Source organism: Oncorhynchus mykiss, chromosome 32, assembly GCF_013265735.2.
Source record: "Oncorhynchus mykiss isolate Arlee chromosome 32, USDA_OmykA_1.1, whole genome shotgun sequence".
NCBI classification, from domain to species: Eukaryota; Metazoa; Chordata; class Actinopteri; order Salmoniformes; family Salmonidae; genus Oncorhynchus; species Oncorhynchus mykiss.
In genome coordinates this window covers 39,135,742-39,161,226 of record NC_050572.1, presented here as the reverse complement: position 1 = coordinate 39,161,226, position 25,485 = coordinate 39,135,742, and the positions used below count along the sequence as shown (strand labels likewise).

General features: G+C 41.9%; 1 protein-coding gene across 5 annotated transcripts; it reads left to right on the top strand.

The window, feature by feature from the left end:
* The first annotated feature begins 481 nt into the window (after positions 1-481).
* On the top strand, positions 482-20,917 carry celf3a (cugbp, Elav-like family member 3a). Of its 5 annotated transcripts, none has more exons than XM_036971213.1 (14): positions 496-1,123; positions 1,644-1,914; positions 2,481-2,563; positions 14,638-14,686; positions 15,401-15,526; positions 15,902-15,981; positions 16,171-16,314; positions 16,532-16,667; positions 16,874-17,014; positions 17,231-17,290; positions 17,402-17,506; positions 17,697-17,840; positions 18,058-18,206; positions 20,057-20,917. In XM_036971213.1, exons 2-13 carry the CDS (start codon positions 1,770-1,772, stop codon positions 18,183-18,185), a joined length of 1,341 nt encoding a protein of 446 aa, XP_036827108.1. In that variant the 5' UTR covers positions 496-1,123; positions 1,644-1,769; the 3' UTR covers positions 18,186-18,206; positions 20,057-20,917. The 5 variants fall into 5 exon arrangements, with proteins under 5 accessions (XP_036827106.1, XP_036827105.1, XP_036827103.1 ...); XM_036971212.1 differs by having other exon boundaries at positions 592-1,123; positions 15,398-15,526; XM_036971211.1 differs by having other exon boundaries at positions 482-1,123; positions 17,231-17,506.
* Positions 20,918-25,485: the final 4,568 nt, after the last annotated feature.

The following is a 25,485-nucleotide window of genomic DNA, read 5'->3' as shown; positions in this document are numbered from 1 at the left end:
CTGGGATAAACCCAGTGGGGGTTTCGGCAAGAGCTCATACAACTATCTGTTTTTCATTGTGAGAAAATCTTGTACTGTATGTGTTTATTTGAAGTGCCATGATTAGGTATGTGCGCATAAGTGAATGTTGTCATGTGGGCCTATTGTTTACATGTTCGCTCATTGAGGGTAAAGTGGGTGTGTGCAGCAGAACCATTCAAATGACTTATGACATATGTCAAATTTTAAAGAGATTCATGTTTTTATTTATTTTTTGTCAATCGAAGTTTCAGTCAGCGACCGCGTCTACAACCATTTCAGCACCGCGGTCAGCTCTCACTACTAGAACAAAAGACAGATTTGCATCCCTTGATGTCAGGCACCGTCAAAAAGTGCATGGCTGAAATGAAGGACGAAAACATGTCAAAACAAAAAATCCCTCTCATAGATTATAAAAGTATCATTTAGTCCAGTAAATGTTAAGTATTATATGATTAAGTAATCGATTTTGTATCATTATGTTGTCTCATTCTGCACAGTCAAAAAAATTGAGAATGGAGGAAATGTCGTCTTAAGACCAGTCCTGGTAGAATTCTTAGACGCTTCCTAACGGCAGACATCACGGCTTGTTACAACCTAAGGGAGCATATAGATCGACAGGGAGGGAGACACCGGTTTACGACGTCAAAGGCAACAGAATACACAGAGCCAGCCAACGCGGGAGCGAGCGGCAGCAATAGTCTACCATTTCCTGTGTTGGATCATAGGGAGCCTTTTATTATAACCACAAACCGCTTGAGAAATCCCAAAGAGGTTGTCATTTTTTTCGAAAATCCAATTTTGTGTGTATTTAGTGGAAACCCAGGTTTGTACACAACACAAATCAAAACTACGAGATAAAGCATCACACGCTCATGTTTATGGATAAAGGACGTCGTCGCTTGGATTTGTTCGGTGCGCTCTTTTGGGGGTAACTTGTCAAGGCACGGATTCAGAGGGGTCCTACATTAGACAAATTTAATTGAACAGGAGAATAGACAGAAACCGAAAATAAACCCTATTTGACAAGGGACAGAGGAGAACGGGTGATACTGCTCTCAACTAACTGCGAGACGAAGGAGAGAGGATCAAGGAGGAATAGTAGGTGAGGATTTTGTTCTCTTAACGTATGTACAATTATGTTCAATTCATTGTTATCGTCACCCCATCTTGACAAAGGGACCAAACAGGCCATACGTTGACACAACGTGACAGTATAGCCTATGGGTTTAAACAAGCAGTTTAGACCCATAGAGGTTTGAACAAAGGAGTACTTCGATGTCTGTTTATATACATTAATTTACCCGTGTAAACAACGATGTTAGTCAGATCCTAATAATAGGTTATCAGCTCATCAATTTCCCGATTTATTTATTTTTGGTGCGGGGACTGATTACAAACAATTACAGGGAAAACCATTGCAATTCATTTATAATTGCAACATTCCAATATGTTTTGCATGGCTATACCAACCGATGACCGTGATAGCTCCTGCTATTCAAAACATTGAAATAAAAATGAAAGTAGCTATGCATTTAAAGAATAAATGAATAATTTAGACTAGACCTCTTCTTCTCATCTGTCGTTGTGTTCTAAACACCTTCCCTCGCTCTCCTCGTCTCCAGGACCGAGTTGAAACCTTTGCCCGTCATCTCCACATTGTCCGAAGATCTATAGGTCCTCCCCGCTCCTTCTGACCACATTTCCAGTGTTGTCCTCCGTGCGCACATCCCCGCTCCCACACCGTGTCAATGAAGGAGGCCGACGCAATCAAGCTCTTCATTGGGCAGATACCCCGAAATCTTGAGGAGAAGGACTTGAAACCGATCTTCGAACAGTTCGGGAAAATCTATGAGTTGACAGTGATAAAGGACAAGTACACGGGGATGCACAAAGGTAAGGGGAGAAGAGACAACACTGTATAGGCTAGGCTGTAGAGCGCACGGAAATACTTAATTACAATACATAGTCCTTCTGTCAGGGATTAGACGTTGTTTAGGCTATATGACTGAGCATATTTAGGCTATGAGACCTATGTAACAGGTGCATGGCCACTGGCAGTTAAGTCCTTTCTGGCCAGCAATAAATGTGTTTCATCAGTGCACCTTCCAGCTTGTCTTTGTTGTTGTAACCATTGCTTCAGCTGGTACATCTCAAATGGCACCCTATTCTGCATGTAGTGTACTACTTTTGACAAGGGCCCATAGGGCTCTGGTTAAAGTAGTGCTCTATATAGGGAATGGGTGTCATTGTAGAAAATGTAACTTCTCCCGTCCACAGGCTTAGTAGCCTATATTCATTTATTTTCTACAACAGAATATTAAAAGTCACAGTGCAACCTGCTGCATTTTCTCTCTGCCCATTTGTTGCATCACGGTAAACTAATACATTCCACTTATAGACCTAGTGTTATGCACCGATCTTTGTTTAATGGTATAATGAACCCTCAATCCTCCCACCAGGCTGTGCCTTCCTGACATACTGCGAACGAGAGTCTGCCCTCAAGGCCCAGAATGCACTGCACGAGCAGAAGACGCTACCAGGGGTGAGTGCTCTCTCTGACGTTCAACAGCACACACTGGCTGAGTCCCAAATGGCATCCTGTTCCCTATGTAGTGCACTATTGGCTAGAGCCGTATGGGCCCTGGTCACAATTAGTGCACTAGTACTACGTAGGAAAATCGGGTCCCATTTGGGGCGCAACCATTCCCATGAGCACAAGGCGGAACAAGTGGCAGTCTACCTCACTGCACTACACACACACACAGACACAACAGTGTGCCACAGAAAAAAATAACTCACTCTGACATGTGAGCTCCACTTCCCTTTGAGTTAATTTGCCCAAGAGGAAGGTCAGGGGCGGCTTTCCTATATTTCCCTATACATGACGCATCCAGTCAGCGTCTTAGTCATCATCCTACGTCTTGGTGGGTTGGGAGTGACAGCTTAGGGGCATGCTGGAGTTACCTTGCCCTCTCTCGCGTCCCGCACATTCGAAATCAAAGTTAGAGCAGCTTGTTTAGCATAACCAGGCAGCAGGTGTGCTGCCAAGTGACATTTATGGAGCAGAATGTGACATGACAGGCGCTCTCTCTCGGCAGTCTCTATACAAACAGACGAGTATTGCGTTCCGCCTTCAGAAAGTATTCATACCCCTTGACATAATCCACATTTTGTTGTTACCCATCTAGACACAATATCCCATAATGACAAAGTGAAAACATGTTTAACATGTATTTTTTTACAAATTTATTGAAAATGAAATACAGATCTCATTTATATACAGTACCAGTCAAAAGTTGACACACTTACTCATTCAAGGGTTTTTCTTTACTATTTTTTACTACTTTTTACTATTTTCTACATTGTAGAATAACAGTGAAGACAAAACTATGAAATAACACATGTAGTAACCAAAAAAGTGTTAAACAAATCAAAATATATGTATATTTTTTGAGATTCTTCAAAGTAGCCACCCTTTGCCTTGACAGCTTTGCACACTCTTGGCATTCTCTCAACCAGCTTCATGAGGTAGTCACCTGGAATGCATGTAAATTAACAGGTGGGCCTTGTTAAATGTTAATTTCTGGAATTTCTTTCCTTAATGCGTTTAGTCACAATTGATTGACAAGGTAGGGGTGGTATACAGAAGATAGCCCTATTTGGTAAAAGACCAAGTCCATATTATGGCAAGAACAGCTCAAATAAGCAAGGAGAAACAACAGTCCATTACTTTAAGACATGAAGGTCAGTCAATCTGGAAAATAAATTCTTCAGAGTTCAAGTAACAGACACATCTCAACATCAACTGATCAGAGGAGACTGCATGAATCAGGTATTCATGGAAACCACTACTGCAGGACACCAATAAGAAGAGACTTGCTTGGGCCAAGAAACACGAGCAATAGACCGGTGGAAATCTGTCTTTTGGTCTGATGAGTCCAGATTTGACATTTTTTGTTCCAAACGCTGGGTCTTGTGAGACGCAGAGTAGGTGAACGGATGATCTCGGCATGTGTGGTTCCCACCGTGAAGCATGGAGGATGTGGTGTGGGGGTGCTTTGCTGATGGCACTAATCCACATTTTGTTGTTACCCATCTAGACACAATATCCCATAATGACAAAGTGAAAACATGTTTAACATGTATTTTTTTACAAATTTATTGAAAATGAAATACAGATCTCATTTATATACAGTCTTCAAAGTAGCCACCCTTTGCCTTGACAGCTTTGCACACTCTTGGCATTCTCTCAACCAGCTTCATGAGGTAGTCACCTGGAATGCATGTAAATTAACAGGTGGGCCTTGTTAAATGTTAATTTCTGGAATTTCTTTCCTTAATGCGTTTAGTCACAATTGATTGACAAGGTAGGGGTGGTATACAGAAGATAGCCCTATTTGGTAAAAGACCAAGTCCATATTATGGCAAGAACAGCTCAAATAAGCAAGGAGAAACAACAGTCCATTACTTTAAGACATGAAGGTATTTAGAATTCAAGGCACACTTAATCGGCATGGCAACCACAGCATTCTGCAACGATACGCCATCCCTTATGGTTTGGGTTTAGTGGGACTACCATTTGTTTTTCAACAGGACAATGACCCAAAACACACCTCCAGGCTGTGTAAGGGCTATTTGACCAAGAAGGAGAGTGATGGTGCTGCATCAGATGACCTGGCCTCCACAATCACCCAACCTAAACCCAATGGAGATGGTTTGGGATGAGTCGGACCGCAGAGTGAAGGAGAAGCAGCCAACAAATGCTCAGCATATATGGGAACTCCATCAAGACTGTTGGAAAAGCATTCCCTCTGAAGCTGGTTGAGAGAATGCCAAGAGTGTGCAAAGCTGTCATCAAGGCAAAGGGTGGCTACTTTGAAGAATCTCAAATATAACACTTTTTGGGGTTTCTACATGATTCCATATGTGTTATTCAATAGTTTTGTTCTCTTAACTATTATTCTACAATGTAAAAAATAAAAAACCCTTGAAATGAGTAGGTGTGTCCAAACTTTTGACTGGTTCTGTAAATAGTCACACCCCTGAGTCAGTACCTTTGGCGATGATTACAGCTTTGAGTCGTCCTGGGTGTGTCTGTATCAGCTTTGCACATCTGGATTTGGGGATTTTCTCCCATTCTTTCTTGCAGATTTTCTCAAGCTCTGTTATGTTTAGATGAGGAGCGGCGGTGAAAAGCAATCTTCAAGCCTTTCCACGGATTTTCAATGGGATTGGCTGGGCCACTCAAGGACTTGAATATTCTTGTTCTGAAGCCATTCCAGCATTGCTTTGGCTGTATGCTTGGGGTCATTGTCCTGTTAGAACGTAAATCTTCCCCCCTAGTCTAAGGTCGTTTGCTCTCTGAAGCGGGTTCTTATCAAGGATTTGCCTCTATTTGGCTCCATTCATTGTTCCTTCTATCCTTAGTCTCCCAGTCCCTGCTGCTGAAAAGCATCCCCATAGCATGATGCTGCCACCACCATACTTTACAGTAGGGAGGGTTTTAGATGGGTGATGAGCTCTGCATGGTTTTCACCAGACATAACGCTTTGCATTCAGACCAGAGAGTTAAATGTGTGTCTCATCGGACCACAGAATCATTTGCCTTGTGTCTTTTATGTGTCTTTTGGTAAACTCCAGGTGTGCTGTCATGTTCCTTTTTCTAAGGAGTGGCGTCCATTTGGCCAATCTACCATAAAGCCCAGGTTGGTAAAGTGCTGTAGAGACTGTCCTTCTGGCAGGTTCTCCCATCTCAGCCAATGAACTCTGTAGTTGTTATTGGGTTCTTGGTCACCTCCCAGACCAAGGTCCTTCTTGCTCGGTTGCTCAGTTTGGTTGGACGGCCAGCTCTAGGCAGTCTGATAAGTTCGATATTTTTTTCATTTCCCAATGATTGACACCACTGTGCTCTTAGAAACATTCAAACCCTGTATAAATTGTTTTATACCCTTCCCCAGATATATGGCTTATCACAATGTACCTCGGCGCTCTATGGACAGTTCCTTAGACTCTATAAGGTATAGTTTCTACTCTGACATGCACTGTCAACTGTGGAACCTTATCTAGACAGGTGTTTTTTTTCTAAATCATGTCCAAACAATTGAATTGGACACATGTGAACTCCAAGTTGTAGTGACATCTCAAGGAGATTGTATGCACCTAAGTTCAATTTGGAGTGTCATAGCAAAGGGGTATGAATACTTATTTAAATGAGTGATTTCTGTATTTAATTTTAAATAAATGAGCCAACATTTCTAAAAACATGTTTTCTCTCTGTCATAGATGGGTGAGAATCTATTTAATCCATTTTGAATTCAGGCTGTAACACAACAAAATGTGTCAAGGATTATGAATACTTTCTGTAGGTACTGTATGTACTGCACTACTTTTGACCAGGGCCCATAGGGTTCTGGTCAAAAGTAGTGCACTATGCAGGGAATAGGGGCAACCATTTGGGACTCTAAATAGGCTATATGCAACACAGCTAGGAATTATTATTGGACAAACCTGGTTTCCTCCTCCACTCACCTTGCCTCCTCTCAATATCTCCCTCTTTTTATTGAGGTTTACTGAGTTGTATTCTTTTGTTGGGTTTTATTACCAGTATTCCCATTTTAAGATGGTAGTGGGCCAAATCAAAGTTTTATTTGTCATTTGCCCAGGACACAGCGTAGTGTACTCAGTACAATGAAATGCTTACTCGCAAGCTGAGACAGTGAGGGGCATTTGGGAGCCAGAGAGGTAGAGTTAGCACTAGCAGCAATATACTGTAAATCCTATTATTAGCATGACAGTAGTCTGGCCTTCCTGACCTCTCAGAGAGGATCAGCAGGCAGGTTCCCCGTCGTTAAACCCCGTCTCCCCCGTCCATCTCCCCAGTGACTCGCTTCCCAGACCTTCTCACCTAAGCCATGTACAACCGTCCAAGAACAACCTCCCCCTCGTGTGTCCCATCCCAACCCCCGCAATGATGAAAACCACCTTATTAGCTAGACACTGACTACCCCACCCCCACCCCCGGAGAAGTAGTATCCCCACCCCCACTACCAGCTGTGGTGTAATCGTTATCTAATAGCACCTGCACTGCCAGAGAATAATTAACTTCACCATCCCCTTGTCAGGGACGCTATAAAGGAAAAAACATGAAAGTAATTGTAAGACACGAATACACCAATGCGCTTCTGAATACAGAAAGCTGAAGCATGTTATTATCTCTCTCCTCCTCTCCTTGTGCATTTATATTCAACATCCCTCTGTCTGTAGTGAGCTATACGCTGCCTGCCATGGTGGGAAATGTCAGTGCTTTTAACTGTCCTCACAATACACAACTACGGCCGAAAAGTAGATGTAAAAAGGAGTAAGGGGGGGGGGGGGGGGGGGACGGCGGGATGAACATATGGTCTGATCTGAGTGGCACCTGGCCTTGTGTTTAATTTCAGGTGAGAGACTCTCCGTCTCACTGACATGGAGGCAGAGGATAGTGTCAAAAGGAGAATCTGCTGGTCTCTCTCTCTCCTCCCGTCTTGTACTCATGTCCTCCTGTCTCCTCTGTTTCTCCATCTCCCCGCTGCGATCTCTCGCTGTCTGAATTCTGTTTTGTTGCCATCCCAGTGTGTCTGGTTAACTTCACTGGTACAGCTGCTGGAGACGGATAAACATGACCATACAGACACGACATGGACCAACTCACAAATTGAATATGACCTATATATCCCCTTTCCTTGATCCCCCTTTATCTACATTTTGGATCTAGATTGTATGTGCTTTCACAATAGTCATCCCCACTGGTAAGGGTCAAATGCTTGTTTCAGTGCTTTGTTATGATAATGTTTCACTGAAATCAGAACCGGACATTGCCCTTCATTAGCAAGAAATAACCAGGTGACGATGGATTTAGTAAAGTCTGCCTGTGAATGATATTCCAGTATTTTAGGACTAATTTTGAATAATGAACTGTACATACACTTCATTTTTTTTGGTGTGCAGATTGCTGGGGCATGTCTCCAGAGATGGAATGAGTCTACGTGTGACTGTGTGTGTCTTGTGGGGGAGGGGGAGGGCAGGTGTTCAGACTGACATGGTTTGCTGAAGGGGGGATGGAGTGTGTGTGCTAGGGAAGAAAACATCCAGAGATGTGGACTGGAGATGTTGACGTCTTCATAAAGGAAATAAGAACGTACACACTGCTCTTGTCAGTATCAATAGTTTATTTAGCTCCGTCAGAGCTTCTTTTTTTTCTTTTTTAAAGATCTTCATAAAGAATAGACGCTCTCCCTAAAAAATGTTTTTTTTTAACGTCTGACTAAGCTTGACATTTACTCAGCCATGAGTCAGACACATTATTTTGTGAATAGTCTGAAAATGAATGAATTTATGACTAACAATTGAGCATACACACTGTGTGTGTGTATTATATGCATACATACATACATACATACATACATACATACATACACTGGGGCAAAAAAGTATTTAGTCAGCCACCAATTGTGCAAGTTCTCCCACTTAAAAAGATGAGAGAGGCCTGTAATTTTCATCATAGGTACACTTCAACTATGACAGACAAAATGAAAAAAAAAAATCCAGAAAATCACATTGTAGGTTTTTTAATGAATTTATTTGCAAATAATGGTGGAAAATAAGTATTTGGTCAATAACAAAAGTTTATCTCAATACTTTGTTATATACACTCAGTTGGCAATGACAGAGGTCAAACGTTTTCTGTAAGTCTTCACAAGGTTCTCACACACTGTTGCTGGTATTTTGGCCCATTCCTCCATGCAGATCTCCTCTAGAGCAGTGATGTTTTGGGGCTGTTGCTGGGCAGGAGCATGCCCAGGCGTTGTAGGGAGGTCATACAGGCACGTGGAGGCCACACACACTCCTGAGCCTCATTTTGGCTTGTTTTAAGGACATTACATCAAAGTTGGATCAGCCTGTAGTGTGGTTTTCCACTTTAATTTTGAGTGTGACTCCAAATCCAGACCTCCATGGGTTGATAAATTTGATTTCCATTGATCATTTTTGTGTGATTTTGTTGTCAGCACATTCAACTATATAAAGAAAAAAGTATTTCATAAGAATATTTCATTCATTCAGATCTAGGATGTGTTATTTTAGTGTTCCCTTTATTTTTTTGAGCAGTGTACATACATACATACATACATACAGTTGAAGTCAAAAGTTTACATACAGCTTAGCCAAATACATTTAAACTCAATTTTTCTAAATTGCTGAGATTTAATGCTTGTAAAAAATCCCCATCAGTTAGGATAACCACATTATTTAAAAAATGTGATATGTCAGAATAATGGTAGAGAGAATGATTTATTTATTTCATCACTTTCCCAGTACATACACTCAATTAGTATTTGGTAGCATTGCCTTTAAATTGTTTAACTTGGGTCAAATGTTTCGGGTAGCCTTCCACAAGCTTCCCACAATAAGTTGGGTGAATTTTGGCCCATTCTTCCTGACAGAGCTGCTGTAACTGAGTCAGGTTTGTAGGCCTCCTTGCTCGCACACTCTTTTTCAGTTCTGCCCACAAATGTTCTATAGGATTGAGGTCAGGGCTTTGTGATGGCCACTCAAATACCGTGAGTTTGTTGTCCTTAAGTCATTTTGCCACAACTTTGGAAGTATGCTTGAGGTCATTTCTCCAAAAAGTATGATCTTTGTCCCCATGTGCAGTTGCAAACCATAGTCTGGCTTTTTATTGGCGGTTTTGGAGCAGTGGCTTCTTTCTTGCTGAGCGGCCTTTCAGATTATGTCAACATAGGACTCGTTTTACTGTGAATATAGATACTTTTGTATCAGCATCTTCACAAGGTCCTTTGCTTTTGTTCCGGGATTGATTTGCACTTTTCGCACCAAAGTACGTTCATCTTTAGGAGACAGAATGCGTCTCCTTCCTGAGCGGTATGATGGCTGCGTGGTCCCATGGTGTTTATACTTGCGTATTATTGTTTGTACAGATGAACGTGGTACCTTCAGGCGTTTGGAAATTGCTCCCAAGGATGAACCTTGGAGGTCTACAAGTTTTTTTTCTGAGGTCTTGGCTGATTTCTTTTGATTTTCCCATGATGTCAAGCAAAGAGGCACTGAGCTTGAAGGTAGGCCTTGAAATACATCCACAGTGACACCGCCAATTGACTCAAATGATGTCAATTAGCCTATCAGAAGCTTCTAAAGCCATGCCATCATTTTCTGGAATTTTCCAAGCTGTTTAAAGGCACAGTCAACTTAGTGGATGTAAACTTCTGACCCACTGGAATTGTGATACGGTGAAATAATCTGTTTGTAAACAATTGTTGGAAAAATTAATTGCCATGCACAAAGTAGATGTCCTAAAACCGACTCGCCAAACCGTACTTTAACAAGAAATTTGTGGAGTGGTTGGAAAAACGAGTTTTAATGACTCCAACCTAAGTGTATGTAAACTTCTGACTTCAACGTGTGTGTGTGTGTGTGTGTGTGTGTGTGTGCGCACAGTATGCCTGTGGGGTCTCCTATTTGTTCTATGTGCTGTGTGTAAGCATTAAAAGCAGTGAGTAGTCTGACCAGGGATGATTATTATAACGAGTGCATATCTGAGCACACTTATCTGATTGATCTATTAAAGTGTGTGTGTACATTTGCATATGTATGCATATAATTACAGGCTGATATCAATGTGTGCAAGCCAAGGGATAGTACAGATGTCATGCACACTGTAGAAAGACTCAACAGCTGTCACTTGGGGAGACTGTAGGGAAGAATGTAGAATAGATTCAATTTGCGAGGAGGGTAAATGGGTGTGAATTGAAGAGAAATTGGATGAATGGTGGGGAGGAGGGTGGGGGATGGGGTAAGAAATTAATGAAAGTTTGACATGAGCAGCGGGTGGGGGGTGGGTCAGTGGGGGTTGTGGGACGAGGGTGCATTGAGGCAGTACGTTTATCAGCTTAAATACAGACATCTGTTACAGAGAACGATGGTGTTTTGTCGGGGGTGGGGGGTACGAGTGTGTGTGCGTGTATGTGGAGTGGAAAGAGGCTCTTATGACAAAACTCCTCAGGCTCTGTGAACTCAGGCGCACAGAGCAGGGCCAGCGTTTAATCTGATGGACATGCATCTATATATATATCGCACTTAGGTGGAATTAAACTGACTAAACCAAAAAAAAAAAAACTAGGACGCAGCTCTATGAAAACAAGTCCAGCTCCCACAATTGTAGTTTTTTTCCCCTGTGCAATATGGACAAACATAACATATGGTTAACATATACTTCCAACATTATGCACAGAGAAAATGGTTGACGATTCAGAATCAACTCGCCTCTGACTGTACTGTACCTACTTCCGTATATCTCTACTTTTAGAGATATACTCCGCATCTTCAGACGAAGAAAAGCAGCGAGGTTGTATTTCAATGTATGACCCCACCCTAGAGAGCGTTGAATGTGTTAACAGGCCGAGCATGACCAGCAGTGACATACTGAAGACAGGCTTGCTCATTGATTACAGATTGTTGACGTGCGCGTGTGCGCGTAGGGAGATTTCCCATCTGTGTTTGCGATTGTACCTTTTTTTCTGTGCCTGCCTTTGTTGCTTTGTTTATCTCGTTGTGTGCCTGAGTGTTTTTCTATGTCAGATTTTTTTTCTCTTTGTTTGCATCTGCGAATAGAGATATAGCCTATGTCTCCACCTGTGTGTTTTCTGTGCTCTGTAATTATCTCTGTACATGTTCAGATGTGTGTTCTGGTGTATGTGGGGGGGGGGTTGATTATAGTCGCAGGTCTCGTTGCCAGGAGACGGTGGGGACGAGGGATGCCAGGTTGCTAGGTAACCGGCGCGATGCAATGACCAGCGCTGTGTGATGGAGCGGAGGGAGGCGAAAGGGAAAATTGTCTTTGTGCCCCCCCTTCCCTCACTCCCACCCTCCCTGTACACACTCTTGAGAGAGACAGAGATGGTCTCCGCTGATATATTTACCTTTCAGTCACTGCTTTTCTGGCAGACGGGCAGAATGGACTTGAATTAGAGAGAAATGTGTCACCCTCTTCACTGCAGCCTGTTTGGGGCTTATTGATACAGTGAGTGAGTGGAGGGGACAGAGATTATGAGCTGTCCTCTGGTTTGGAAGAGGGCAAGAGAGGAGAGAAATGTGATGAAGAATGTGATTAACAGGGATATACACACCCTGTCTCTGCTATCATCTCCCATCCCACATTCACGCTCCTCTATAAATATGAGCGTGTGTGTGTGTGTGCGCATTGAGGGGATGTGGTCAGGTGTGGGGGAGGGGTCTTGCTGTGATTTGGTTGGATGATCTATGGATTTAATATCTCATACTGTAATCCTAGCGAAATCCCTTTTGGCATCACAGGGGGAAAAATTAACTGTGTGTGTGCTCACATCAATGTTGGCAAGAGTGTTTATACATACGAGGCTGCCATGAACAGACGGTGTATGTGTCTACAGACTGCCTGTGTGGACATTTGTGTTTGTGCCACTGTGTTTGTAGAGTTTGAGAAATAATCATAAGGTCACTGTAGCTTTCGATTTAAAAAAAACGGCAACATGAACATTGAGAGATAAAATGGGTCACAGATATGGCCGGTTTGTCCTTTTGGCTGTATTTTATCTGTGCTGTTTTTTTGTTTTTAAATGAGCCTGTTGATTTGCAGAGAAAATCTAGAAGAGGAAAAGTATGAAGTGGCTTGGCTCGCACAGTGGAATAGGTGGAGACATTTTCTTGGTCCCCACAGTATCTGCCCTTGTGGCAGCAGTTAAATGCAACAGGCACCATCCCATGTCCCCTTGTCCCTAAAATTCCAGTTCTCCCCCAAGCATCCTTTCTTCCCCGCGACATACACATCCTAATAATCCCAATGTCTCTCAACCTAGTACCACCCTTTAGTCATTCGTTTTTTCCCCTCTCCTACGCGCGTTGTTCGGGGCAACCTTGTTTACCTGCTGTGGATCTCATCACAAGGGTGTCATGGTGACCGCAATGCGAGGTGGACACTTTGTCAGAGGAGCAGGGCTGGTTGCCGTGCCGATGTCGAGTGCCACTGCCTCGATGGCCTCCCCCCTGATCCAAGCCTTGCTCTTGTATACTCTTAATTCCTGTCTCTTGTGCCATCTGCTCTGCTTCTACTCTCCTTATCGTAACCGTGGTAGCACTCAAGTCATAGATTGACTAACCTAGCGTTTATATGAAGTATACTCTGTTTTATTCAGGCTGTTATAATATCCTGAAATTTGATTTGAGACGGGTTTATACGAACAATCTATCAAACAATTGTTGCGTCATGAGGTTGTCATTAAAGTCTAAGTGTTGGCTAAGACGTGATATTTTGGTTTTGTGTGTTTTTATTACAGTCATCTTTAACCCGATGCAAATTAAATTAACTAATTTAGCAGGTGACTTTATCCAAGGTGACTTTGTCGAACATTTTGAGGCGTGTAGAAAAACATCACCTCTGAGAAGAAAATTATATTCTATTTACTGACTTCCGGAAACATTCACCACGTTCACATGCGTTTTGAATTACTGCTTTCATTCCTTCCCGGTAAACAGATGCTTCTCAATCCACACGGTCATCGAATTCATTGTCGTTACCAATGGCTCATTCTCCATCAGAAAACACCAGGCCTGCTGGTGATGGTGTTTGTGCATGCAGGTGGCAAGGGCCCGACCAGCACTGATCAATACTGTCTCCCAGTGACTGATCACAACTGATCAATCAGAGACTGGGATCAGTGACTAGCTCAAATGTCACCAGCTCCATAATTAAGACCTTCATTAAGCCAGCGGTAACACACTGTCACTCTGCCCCGCTCCTTTCTGCTCGCCAATCCCTTTCCTCTCTGCACCCTCCACCCGCTCTCCTTCTCACTGCATCACCAAACATTTGAGAGAGAGCATTGAAGTGCCTAGCTACGCCTACATCATTACAAGGATTGTGTTTGTGGTCCACAACTGTTGTGAAGTCATTTTTGTGGATTGGGTTTTGATGACGTGTGAAAGGTGGTCTGTTTCTTACTTTGTTTTGGTTGCTCTCTCCTCATTCTGGTCTGATTCTGATTCTATCCATTCCTCTACAGCTCCTTCCCCCTCTCGCTCTGCTCAGAATCTTTCACTATTCTAATCCAGCATGCTTTGGTAATCCAGATTAGCCGGCGAGCATTCTTAATCTTATCACTTGCCCAATCCCGCGTGGGTGTGTGCTTTTCCTGTTTTTTTTATGCCTGATAGGGAGAGAAAAAACGATAGAGGACAGGATTAGATAAGGGCGTTTGAGAGACGAGAGGGAGGGGGACAAGAAAAGTGAATGAAGATCTTGAACAGTATCACTGACAGACTCTGGGAGGGAATATAATTGATAGGGAAAGAGAGGAGAAGGAGAGCAGTAAACCAGGAGGGTGATGGGTCGAGGCAGGGCTTCATCAGAAGCCCAGGGAGTGGCCAGCTCACATTCCAGCTCTTTTTCTTGTGTTCTACTTACACATGCACAATATGCATGTATGTACGGTACATATGCAACTAAACAAGCATCTGCTTAATTATGGATGTGCCTTGGGATAAGAGCAACTTGCTTACTGGCCATGTAATGTGGGCCTTCTATTTCAGATGAACCGGCCCATTCAAGTGAAGCCAGCAGACAGCGAGGGCAGAGGGGGTAAGAGACATCCGTCCATAGCAACACCTGTTCAAACAACACCTCTCAAACACCTGTCTAACATATTACCTTTTTGAAACAACACTCTGTCTCAAACAAACTGCAATATCTCAAGACAAAAGCCTGAAACAGGTTCTTCCCAGCTTCAACAAAAATAGCCACTTGTCACTGCTTCTGAGCAACTCCTGCTTCTAAACCATACCTCTAAAACAATTAGTAACTCAAGAATGCTACTACTTTAATATTTGAGTGCCTGACTAGAGAAAGTAATTATAATAAGGATTTCAACCAACTGCGTATTTCATTATGTCACCGAGCATACAGAACAGTGGATGACGAAGGAGCATTCCAGTCACAGCCAGATCGTGCTCTTTTATGCAGCACGTTTCCTTGATACTGCACTCTGGTGGCCTTTTCTGTATATAGCAGGGTTATAGCACAATAGTCACAGGCATCAACATACTGTATGTTGTAACACCCTACATGAATGCCTAACAATTTAGCTGATCGATTAACACACATTGGGCTTATGAAGCAATGTAAACAATTAAATCATTCAATTATAATCATTCGATTTTGCCTCTGCCTGTTCTTGCCCTCAACCAACCACTCTCTCTGCCCCCCCCCCCCCCCCCCCCCCCCCCATCACTCTATGTCCAAATTCCTTTCTCTGCGTTTCTATCTTGGCCCCTCACCTCATCTTCCCCTTAGAAGACAGGAAGCTGTTTGTGGGCATGCTGGGGAAGCAGCAGTCTGACGCGGACGTGAGGAAGATGTTTGAGGAGTTTGGGAACATTGAAGAGTGCACCGTGCTCCGCGGCCCTGACGGCACTAGCAAAGGTAGCTCACACCATTACTGACCGCTGCAGCATTTAGCCTTACATCGACGCCACCACGTCAACAGCACTAATATTACCATGAAGGTCAGGAATCGGTCACATCTAAACCCGTGGCACTGCATAAATGCTTGATTTTCTGTGTTGTATGAGGCATGACTGATGATGCAATATGTTTTGTAGATCATAGGTAATGATGCGGAAACGCAGTTTATGGGTTGTGATTGATGACGTAGTGAATGTTTTGTGGACCACGGTTCATGACGTGGCTATAACTGATGAAGTGTCGATGGTGAGATGCACTTTGTAGGCCGTAGCCTGCGATATGTCGTGTCACGCGGGGGGAGGCCAGGGTTTGACGATGTGTCATGTTTTGTAGGCTGTGCCTTTGTGAAGTACCAGAACAATGCAGAGGCTGCGGCAGCCATCAGCACTCTGCATGGGAGCCGCACTCTACCGGTCAGTCAGTCACTCTCACACACACACACTCAAATACTCTCCAAAGCAGTCATTTAGACATAGAGACTGTAGTTTATAGGAGTGGAGACAATGTATGCTCCTCAGTCCTTGTGTTAACAGTGATGTAGGTAATTTGGTACAGTGACGTGTGTAATTTTCACCGTGTAATGTCCCCCTTTCTCCCCGCAGGGAGCCTCTTCCAGCCTGGTGGTGAAGTTCGCCGACTCTGAGAAGGAGCGAGGGATAAGGCGCATGCAGCAGGTGGCGTCCCAGCTGGGGGTCATCAGTCCCATGACCTTACACCTCGGGGCTTACAATGCCTACACACAGGCAGTGAGTACTAGTAGTACTGAACCCCAAGCATTATAGCACTGAACCCCAAGCATAATACTCAAGCCAACACACTGGTGGTGAATGGCTACACCCCAAAATGGCACCCAATATTTCTTATACGGGTCATAAGTAGTGCACTACTATAGGGGATAGGGTGCCATTTGGGATGTGATCCTGGCGGTGAATGAGACGCCTTCACTTATTTTCTTCTTTGTAGCTGGTGCAGCAGCAGGCTCTGGTGGCCCAGTCGGCGTACTTGTCTCCTGTGTCCACCATCACCATGCAGCAGTTGGCTGCCCTCAACCCGAGCAGCCTCATTGCCACGCCCATCGCATCACTCACTACCTCCTCAGGTACTTAATAACAAGCTGCCGTCCTCTGCCACTTTTCATCCCCTCCCACGGGATTCTCTGCTTGGCTCAGTTTCTCTCTTTATATACGTTTCGTTTCTCTAAAGTCTTGGCCCCATTTTGTCTGTTTTTGGATCCATTTTATTGCATTTGTTCCTGCGTTTCGTTTAACCGTGTCTGCCTGTCCCCTGAACGGTCGTCCTGTGCAGGTACCAGCACTCCGCCCACCATGGCAGCCACACCGGTGCCTGCTCTGCCTCCACCACTCAGCTACCCTCCAGTCCCAGCTCCACCCAATGGACAGTCAGTGTCTGAAACCCTGTACACCAATGGAGTTCATTCTTACCAAGGTATCTCACTTACTCTGACTTTGCTTCCATCAGACTATCATTATGAAAATGTAAGCAAATTAACCTTATCTAGCATGTTTGTTTGTTTACTAAGGGTGTAAGCTGTTGCATGGCACCAAATGCCATTTAGAGCATGTAAGCACCCCCAAAAAAAGCATGTTTGTATAGCAGTTGATAAATCGGGCTGTTGTTTTTCTTTGATTTTCTCTCTCTCAGCTCAAACTCCAGTTTTGGATCCTCTTCAGCAAGCGTACGCTGGGATGCAGCACTACACAGGTGGGACAGTAGTGAGTCCATTTGAGTCCTTAAAATTTCCTGGAGGGAATTTTAGGTTTGAAATGCCCTCTCAACAGTCCTTAATGTTTACTTATGCAAACACACCCACAGCAACCTACCCTTCTGCCTATGGAATGGTGGGGCAGCCATTCCCACACCAACACACAATGGTTGCACAGCAACATCAGCAGCCTCAGCAACTGCAGCAACGAGAAGGTGATTTCTACCTACTTGTCCTCCCTTCTATGCATTCTCTCATTTTGACTATGTTCAATGTTGGTTCCCCCACAGAGTGAGACAGTCTAAAATCACTACCTCATCCTGATCATCTCAAGTCACGTTAGAACCCCTCAGGGAGCCTTGATGGTCTAACCTTCCACTGTCGTCTTCTTCTTCTTCTTCTCAGGGCCTGAGGGGTGTAACATCTTCATCTATCACCTGCCTCAGGAGTTCACTGACTCTGAGATGCTGCAAATGTTCATCCCCTTCGGCAACGTCATCTCAGCAAAGGTCTTTGTTGACCGTGCCACCAATCAGAGCAAGTGCTTTGGTGAGTGACGACGACAACGGATGTGTCCCAAATGGCACCCCATACCGTAGGCGGTGCACTACTTTTGACCGGGGCCCATAGGGAATAGTGTGCCACATTGAGAACATAGTAAATTATGAGGAGGAGGCAGTGCTGGGAAGGATTATACTCCCTTCTCGTAGTTTAATACTTTCACAGAATTGGCCATAAGGTTTTGCTTCTGTTTGCTTCTCTTCAGGTTTTGTGAGTTTTGACAACCCGTCCAGTGCTCAGACGGCAATTCAGGCCATGAATGGTTTCCAGATTGGCATGAAGAGGCTCAAGGTGCAGCTCAAGAGGCCCAAGGATGCCAACCGACCCTACTAAATGAGCAAGGGAGATGAGAAGGTGAGCAAGGGGGGGATGAGAATGAGGCGTGAGATGGAGGGTCAGGGGGACTGACAGGCAATGAGAAACTGTGAAAGGTAGGTTATGGGATCATTTGTTAAAATTTTGTGGAAGCTCAGTATTAAAATAATGACTTATCAACTAGGATAAAATAAGTGAACCAGATCCACACATGAGTAAGGTGACAGTCTACTAAAAGCAGTAATTGTTTAAAACATTACATTTAGACACAATCATAGGACTACTTGGTTTGTTGAGATAAGGCCATACCAATGCCGTGACAAATGGATTGACAACATGTTTCATTATTCAAAAGCAGATTTAATATAGTCCAGACAAATGTTTCATTAACAAGTGTTGTATGATTAGGTTGAAGACAATAACTATTATACGTCATTAATTTATTTTTTTACTTTTTATTTATTGTTTTTGTGCTGTGTCATATGTCATTTTCCTGAGAAAAAAAACATCATACCACACTCAAGACTGTCCTGTCCATACATATATCGTGGAGACTACGTCGCTATGGTTGCCTAGCAACCGCTAAAAAAAACCTTCCTCTCACAGCGTTGTAAGTTAATTGGCCTGTGTTGGTTGCTGTGGCGATATTGCCTGTGATGGTTGCCATTTAGCTATTTTATTTTTGGCCGTTGCCTTTATTCACCATGCTCAACTGCATGGCGAGTTGCTGTGGCGACCATGAATTGTGTTTGGTGCGTTGTGAGTTTCCTCTATTATTTTGTCCTGTTTTTATCCTTACAAACACTGATAAATTACTGTCACTGTACCTCAGATTTTGTAAGCAATTGATTATCATGACAGGCTATTATATATTTTTTGCAATATATCTATTTCATTGCACAGAGCAATATTAAGCATTAACAGTAAATCAAACATGTATCTAAATATTTTCTTTGGATTTTGTTTTTTGATTCGTTTCCGTTTTGTTGTTTGTCATGATTATCATTCTTACATATCCCCCATGTTTAGTTGGTCGCTGTTTTAGTTTTGGTGAGTGCAGGGTTTTTGTGCAGTCGTAATTGAATCCAAGTGACTTAGTGCCTGAACTTTGTTTGTTTTTGGTATGACTGATTGTGACCTACAGTGCAAGTTAGTGACATAATGATGCTATGTGCGTGTGCGGATCCACACGAAGTACTTGTGTGTATTAATTCATAAATAAAGTAGTGTGTCTGTGTGTGTGTAGTTGTGTGTGTGTGTACCACGTGAGATACCGTTCATGTGAGGGTTTTGGGCTAAACTGTATGGTTGTCGTTGTGACATGTCACATGTGCTGCTGACTGAGGAACAGCATTAATCTGTAGGAATTCTGGGTTACTTCGATTTTCCAATCAAACGTAAAGCCATAAGCGACGGTCTCATGTGGAACCTTTGACATAACAGCTTTAAAAAAAAAAAAAAAACGTTCTCTTATCTCTGAAAATGATTTCAGAAGAATTTTGAATCTCCTTTGACTCAATTGTTTGGTCAATGCGATGTAACATTAGACTAGAGTATTACGAAGAGATACAAAAAACCACACCTCCCAGAATTCCTCTTGTGCATGTTTTGACATTTATTTGCCTGCCAAAACAATACAACAAAATATTTAAGAAATGCACACCAATGCAGCAGTATGGTTGTCACTGTATGAGTTGCATGGACACTAGGCGTGCTTGTGTAGTTATCAATGAGGACATCCATGTGATATGTGTAACCAACGTGTTTGCAGATGTTTTTCCCATACTTCCAAAGAGTGTCAACATACTCCATATATATGCTCATCTAAACGATTTTAATATTTGTGTTTCTTTGTATTCATCCTCTCTTTCTGTCTCTCTCTTCCCCAGGGAAGATATAAGAGTTCTATCAAGAAACTGCTTGGGACGTTCCAGCCTTTTTGGTTGTTTCGCCAACCGTATAGCACAGGGAGCAACAAAACTTCTCAGAAAAATATGATAAATATATGTATCTGCAACAATAACAACAAAAATCTGTAACAACAAAATAACAAACGTGTGGTGGGTGGTTGAGTACACATACCATTCCACAGCTGGATTCAGTCATATTATGTACAAACTGTATTGTCAGCTACAAGGTCTACATGAAAAAGCATATCACTTATTCTACTGAACAGGGTTTTACTGTATAGTGTGGTTTGTGGTCCATAACGTAAGGGGGAAGGGCAATGTCTGGGGTTGAAGAAGTGGGATGGTAACCTTTATCGGGGGAAAAAAATAATATTCTGTATGATTACCATTGGTCGATTTGGTATGTAGATTTAGTTTATTATTTAAAAGTAAATGATAGAAGGGGTAATTAAACAGGAAGAAAATCAACTTCTTCTCACTGTACATATCTTTGTTTTAAATGGAGTCAAATAATGAAAATGTGTTATTATAACCACTACTACTGGTATTGGCATAATGGTGGGAGGGAGGGTAATTGGGTGGAATTTTTGTATCTACATTTTTTACATTTAATTTATTTGTTAATGGCGATTTTTTTTTTTTTTTTTCGTTTTTTTTTTTTTTCATTTTATTTTAGAAAATAGATTCCTGTGGTCTACAAGACTATGGATAAACTTATTGTAGAATGTTTAATTACATAAATGTAATTATCAAAAAATCATTGTTTAATTATTTATTCCCTACAATTGCTGTTTTAAAACATGTCTTTAAGAAAAAATAAAGTAAAATTTAGAAAAAGGATGTGTACGTATGTGGATATGCATTGATGTGCAACAGAGAGCAGTGGGCTTTTAAATACATTCCCCAAAATATTTTTTTTTCCTGGCTTTCACTCTACTGTAGGAAACTACACTGTTAGTAAATATCTGAAGCCTGCTTGTCATATGAAAGCATAACCAATCAACCCCACATTTCTTCTTTTTTTTCCTTACCCTGTATACAGACACCAATGCTTTGGTTTCAGATGCTAACATTGAGTAGTAACATTGAGTATCACAATCCATTTTTACAGTGCCTTCGGAAAGTATTCAGACCCCTTGACTTTTTCCAAATGTTGTTATGTTACAGCCTTATTCTAAAATGTATTAAATTGAATTGGGGGGGTGGGGGGGGTGGCAACCTACACACGATATCACAATGACAAAGCAAAAACAGATTTTTAGAAATGTTTTTTTTTAAGATATACCATTTACATAAGTATTCGGACCCTTTACTCAGTACTTTGTTGAAGCACCTTTGGCAGCGATTACAGCATCAAGTCTTCTTGGGTATGATGCTACAAGCTTGGCACATCTGTATTTGGGGAGTTTCTCCCATTCTTCTCTGCAGATCCTCTCACACTCTGCCAGGTTGGATGGTGCAGCAACTCGCCCAGCTATATTCCACATTTTGTTTCAGCCTGAATTTAAAAATGTATTAAAGTGCAAATTATTATTTATTATTGTTTTGTTCACTGGCCTACACATAGTACCCCCATAATGTCAAAGTGGAATGATGTTTTTAGAAATGTTTACAAATTAAAAATTAAGCTGTTTTGAGTCAAGTATTGGCAAGCCTAAATAAGTTCAGGAGTAAAAATGTGCTTAACAAGTCACATAATAAGCTGCATGGACTCACTCTGTGTAATAATAGTGTTTAACGTGATTTTTTAAATTACTACCTCATCTCTGTATCCCACACATACAATTAACTGTAAGGGCCCTCCATTGAGCAGTCAATTTCAAGTGCAGATTCAACCTCAAAAACCAAGGAGATTTTCCAATGCCTCACAAAGAAGGGTACCCACTGTATTGGTAGATGGTAAAAAAAAACAGCATTGAAAATCCCTTTGAGAATGGTGAAGTTATTAATTCTACTTAGGATAGTGTATCAACACACCCAGTCACTACAAAGATACAGGCGTCCTTCCTAACTTCGTTGCCGGAGAGGAAGGAAATCGCTCAGGAATTTCACCACGAGGCCAATGGTGACTTTGAAACAGAGTTTTTAATGGCTGTAATAGGAGAAAACTGGGGATGGATCAACAACATTGTAGTTACTCCACAGTACTAACCTAATTGACAGAGTGAAAAGGAAGCCTGTACAGAATAAAAAATATTCCAAAACGTGCATCCTGTTTACAACAAGGTACTAAAGTAATACTGCAAAAAATGTGGCAAAGAAATTAACTTTTTGTCCTGAGTACTAAGTGTTATATTTGAGGCAAATCCAATACAACACATTACTGAGTACCACTCTCCATATTTTCAAGCATAGTGGTGGCTGCATCATGTTATGGAAATGCTTATAATCTATCAGGACTGTGGAGGTTTTCAGGATAAAAAAGAAACCGAATGGAAAAGCTGGTTACGTCTGCTTTCCACCAGACACTGGGAGATGAATTTACCTTTCAGTAGGACAATAACATAAAACACAAGGCCAAATCGACAACGGAGTTGTCCAAGAAGACAGTGAATGTTTCTTAAGTGGCTGAGTTACAGTTTTGACTTAACCAATTTGTCAGAGCTTGAAGAATTTTGAAAAGAATAATGGGCAAATGTTGCACAATCCAGGTGTGGAAAGCTCTTCGACTTACCCCAGGAAGACTTACAGCTGTAATCGCAGACGAAGGTGATTCTAACATGTATTGACTCAGGGGGTTGAATACTCATCTAATCATGATATATACGTAGTGTTTTATTTTTCATGAATTATTTACAAACTTTTGAATTTTTATTCGACTTTGACAGTATTTTGTGTAGATTGTTGACAAAACATCACAATTAAATCAATTTTACTACCACTTTGTAACAACAACATGTGGAATAAGTTAAGTATGAATACTTTCAGAAGGCACTGTAGACACCATTGACTTGCATTAGATTTGTGCCACCAATTATAAGAAGTTAGCATTTGAAGCCGTGGCCAACAAAACCAATGCATAGGTCGCCATCATACCTTGTCAATAGACTGCTTACTAAAGAAACCAATTTAATTTTGTAATTTGTGTGAACTATCCCTTCAACATCGAGGGGAGTGGGGATTCCTGTATACACAACACTGAGAGTCCCATTGCCCCTAGACCTAGCCTATCCATATTGAACCTCCAGGGTTATAGCTAAACTATACTGAACAAAACTATAAACGCAACATGCAACAATTTCAATTATCATACTGAGTTACAGTTCATATGAGGAAATCAGTAATTTTATATACATTCATTAGGCCCTAATCTATGGATTTCACATGACTGGGAATACAGATATGCATCTGTTGGTCACAGATAACTTTTAAAAAATGGGCCTCACAATGGGACCTTGTCACAGTATTTTTGTTCATTCAAATTGCCATCAATAAAATGCAATTGTGTTCATTGTCTGTAGCTTATGCCTGCCCATACCATAACCCCACCGCCACCAGGGGGCACTCTGCTCGCAATGCTGACACCAGCAAACCGCTCCCCAACACAACGCCATACACACGGTCTGCGGTTGTGAGGCCGGTTGGACGTACTGCCAAATTCTCTAAAATGATGTTGGAGGTGGCTTATGGTAGAGAAATGAACATTCAATTAACTCGTAACAGCTCTGGTGGTCATTCCTGCAGTCAGCATGCCAATTGCACACTCCCTCAAAACTTGAGATATCTGTGACATTGTGTTGTGTGACAAAACTGCACATTTTAGAGTGGCCTTTTATTGTCCCCAGTACAAGGTGCACCTGTGTAAAGATCATGCTGCCAGGTGGATGGATTATATTGGAAAAGGAGAAATGCTCACTAACGGGTGGAAACAAATTTGTGCACAACATTTTAGAGAATTAAGTTTTTTGTGCATATGGAAACATTTCGGAGATCTTTTATTTCAACTCATGGAACATGGTACCAACACTTTACATGTTGCGTTTATATTTTTGTTCAGTAAAGTTTGTACTAGAGGTCGATGTTCTGGTCCAATGAAAGCATGGTAAACTTATTTTCAACCAACCATTACCTGGCAATACTTCATTCTTGATTTGGAATGCACCGGTGTCGTATAAACATTTGTTTATAGTTCCAGGTGGAACTCCAAAAAAACAATATTAAATCAAATATGAAATCAACTTTTTGCACTGTGTGAGGAGGTTCCTCACCATCTTAGCTGCTAGACATCTTGCCTTTCCCAACATCTTTGCTGGAACTAGTCGTTTCTAAGCAACAATGTCACGTGTAGGAGAAGATAACAGCTAGTCACACAGTGTGACCCAAACAACACAAACAAGATCTACACACATGCAGGAAGCATTTCTCAGCCAGTACAAAAAGTGAATTTAGTATACTTCCTTGTTATTGGGGTTCCACCTGCTACTGGGAAAAAAGAAGTTTATAAGATACCGATGCCTTCCAAGTTGAGAAATAAGGAAGTATCGTCAAGTAAAGTTGAACATTTTCCCCCTATCCATAACCCATCCTAAGCTAAAACCCTGTACATAGTAGGCCTACGGGGATCTAACTAACTTTATCACTCCTAATGCAGCCTAGATAATAGGCTACAATTTTGTTTAAACATTTGAATAATTTTAGCTCTAACCCCAACAATTTGTTCTATAGTGATTTCTTTCAGGTCAGCCCCATAGACTCTCAGCAGATCTGCAGATAACATTAACACAGTTCAGTGAACTGGGACTATTTCAGCCACCATCACTCACTGAGCTAAGGCTTGGCAGACGTATCCCAACCAATAACTTATATCAACCCCAGATGACTGATGGGGGGCACTGTGTTGAAGCCGTTGTGCGTCCATCTTGGCGTGCCTCCATCTTGGCACTCCCCCAATGTTCTAAAACATATTTTGGAAGCTACAGAAATGAACGTATTAACGTCTACATTCGTTTTGCCACATTTATTATATCACAGACACCTTAATGCATACTTTGAAATTATATTATGTGAGCTTAGCAAAAAAAAAAAAAAATGTTTTGTCCTACATTTTTATTTTGAATCCCATCCCCCGTCCCCGCAGGAGGCCTTTTGCCTCTTGGTAGGCAGGCTGTCATTGTAAATAAGAATTTGTTATTAATTGACTTGCTTAGTAAAATAAAGGTTCAATAAAAAATGTACTGCCCCCACTACAACGCAAATACTTAAATACATGTAATTATGACCTTGAAACATTTAATTGAAGTACTGTAGAATTCCATTCATTCCTGTTCTCTATAGGAATTAATGGAATTCTACAGTATTTCAATTTAATGTTTCAGTGGGGACAGTAACATCATGTGTGGTCAGACCTTGCATCCATAGCTCTGTCTATGAATTTCAGAATGATTAGATTTCTCCAGCCGCATCCCTCA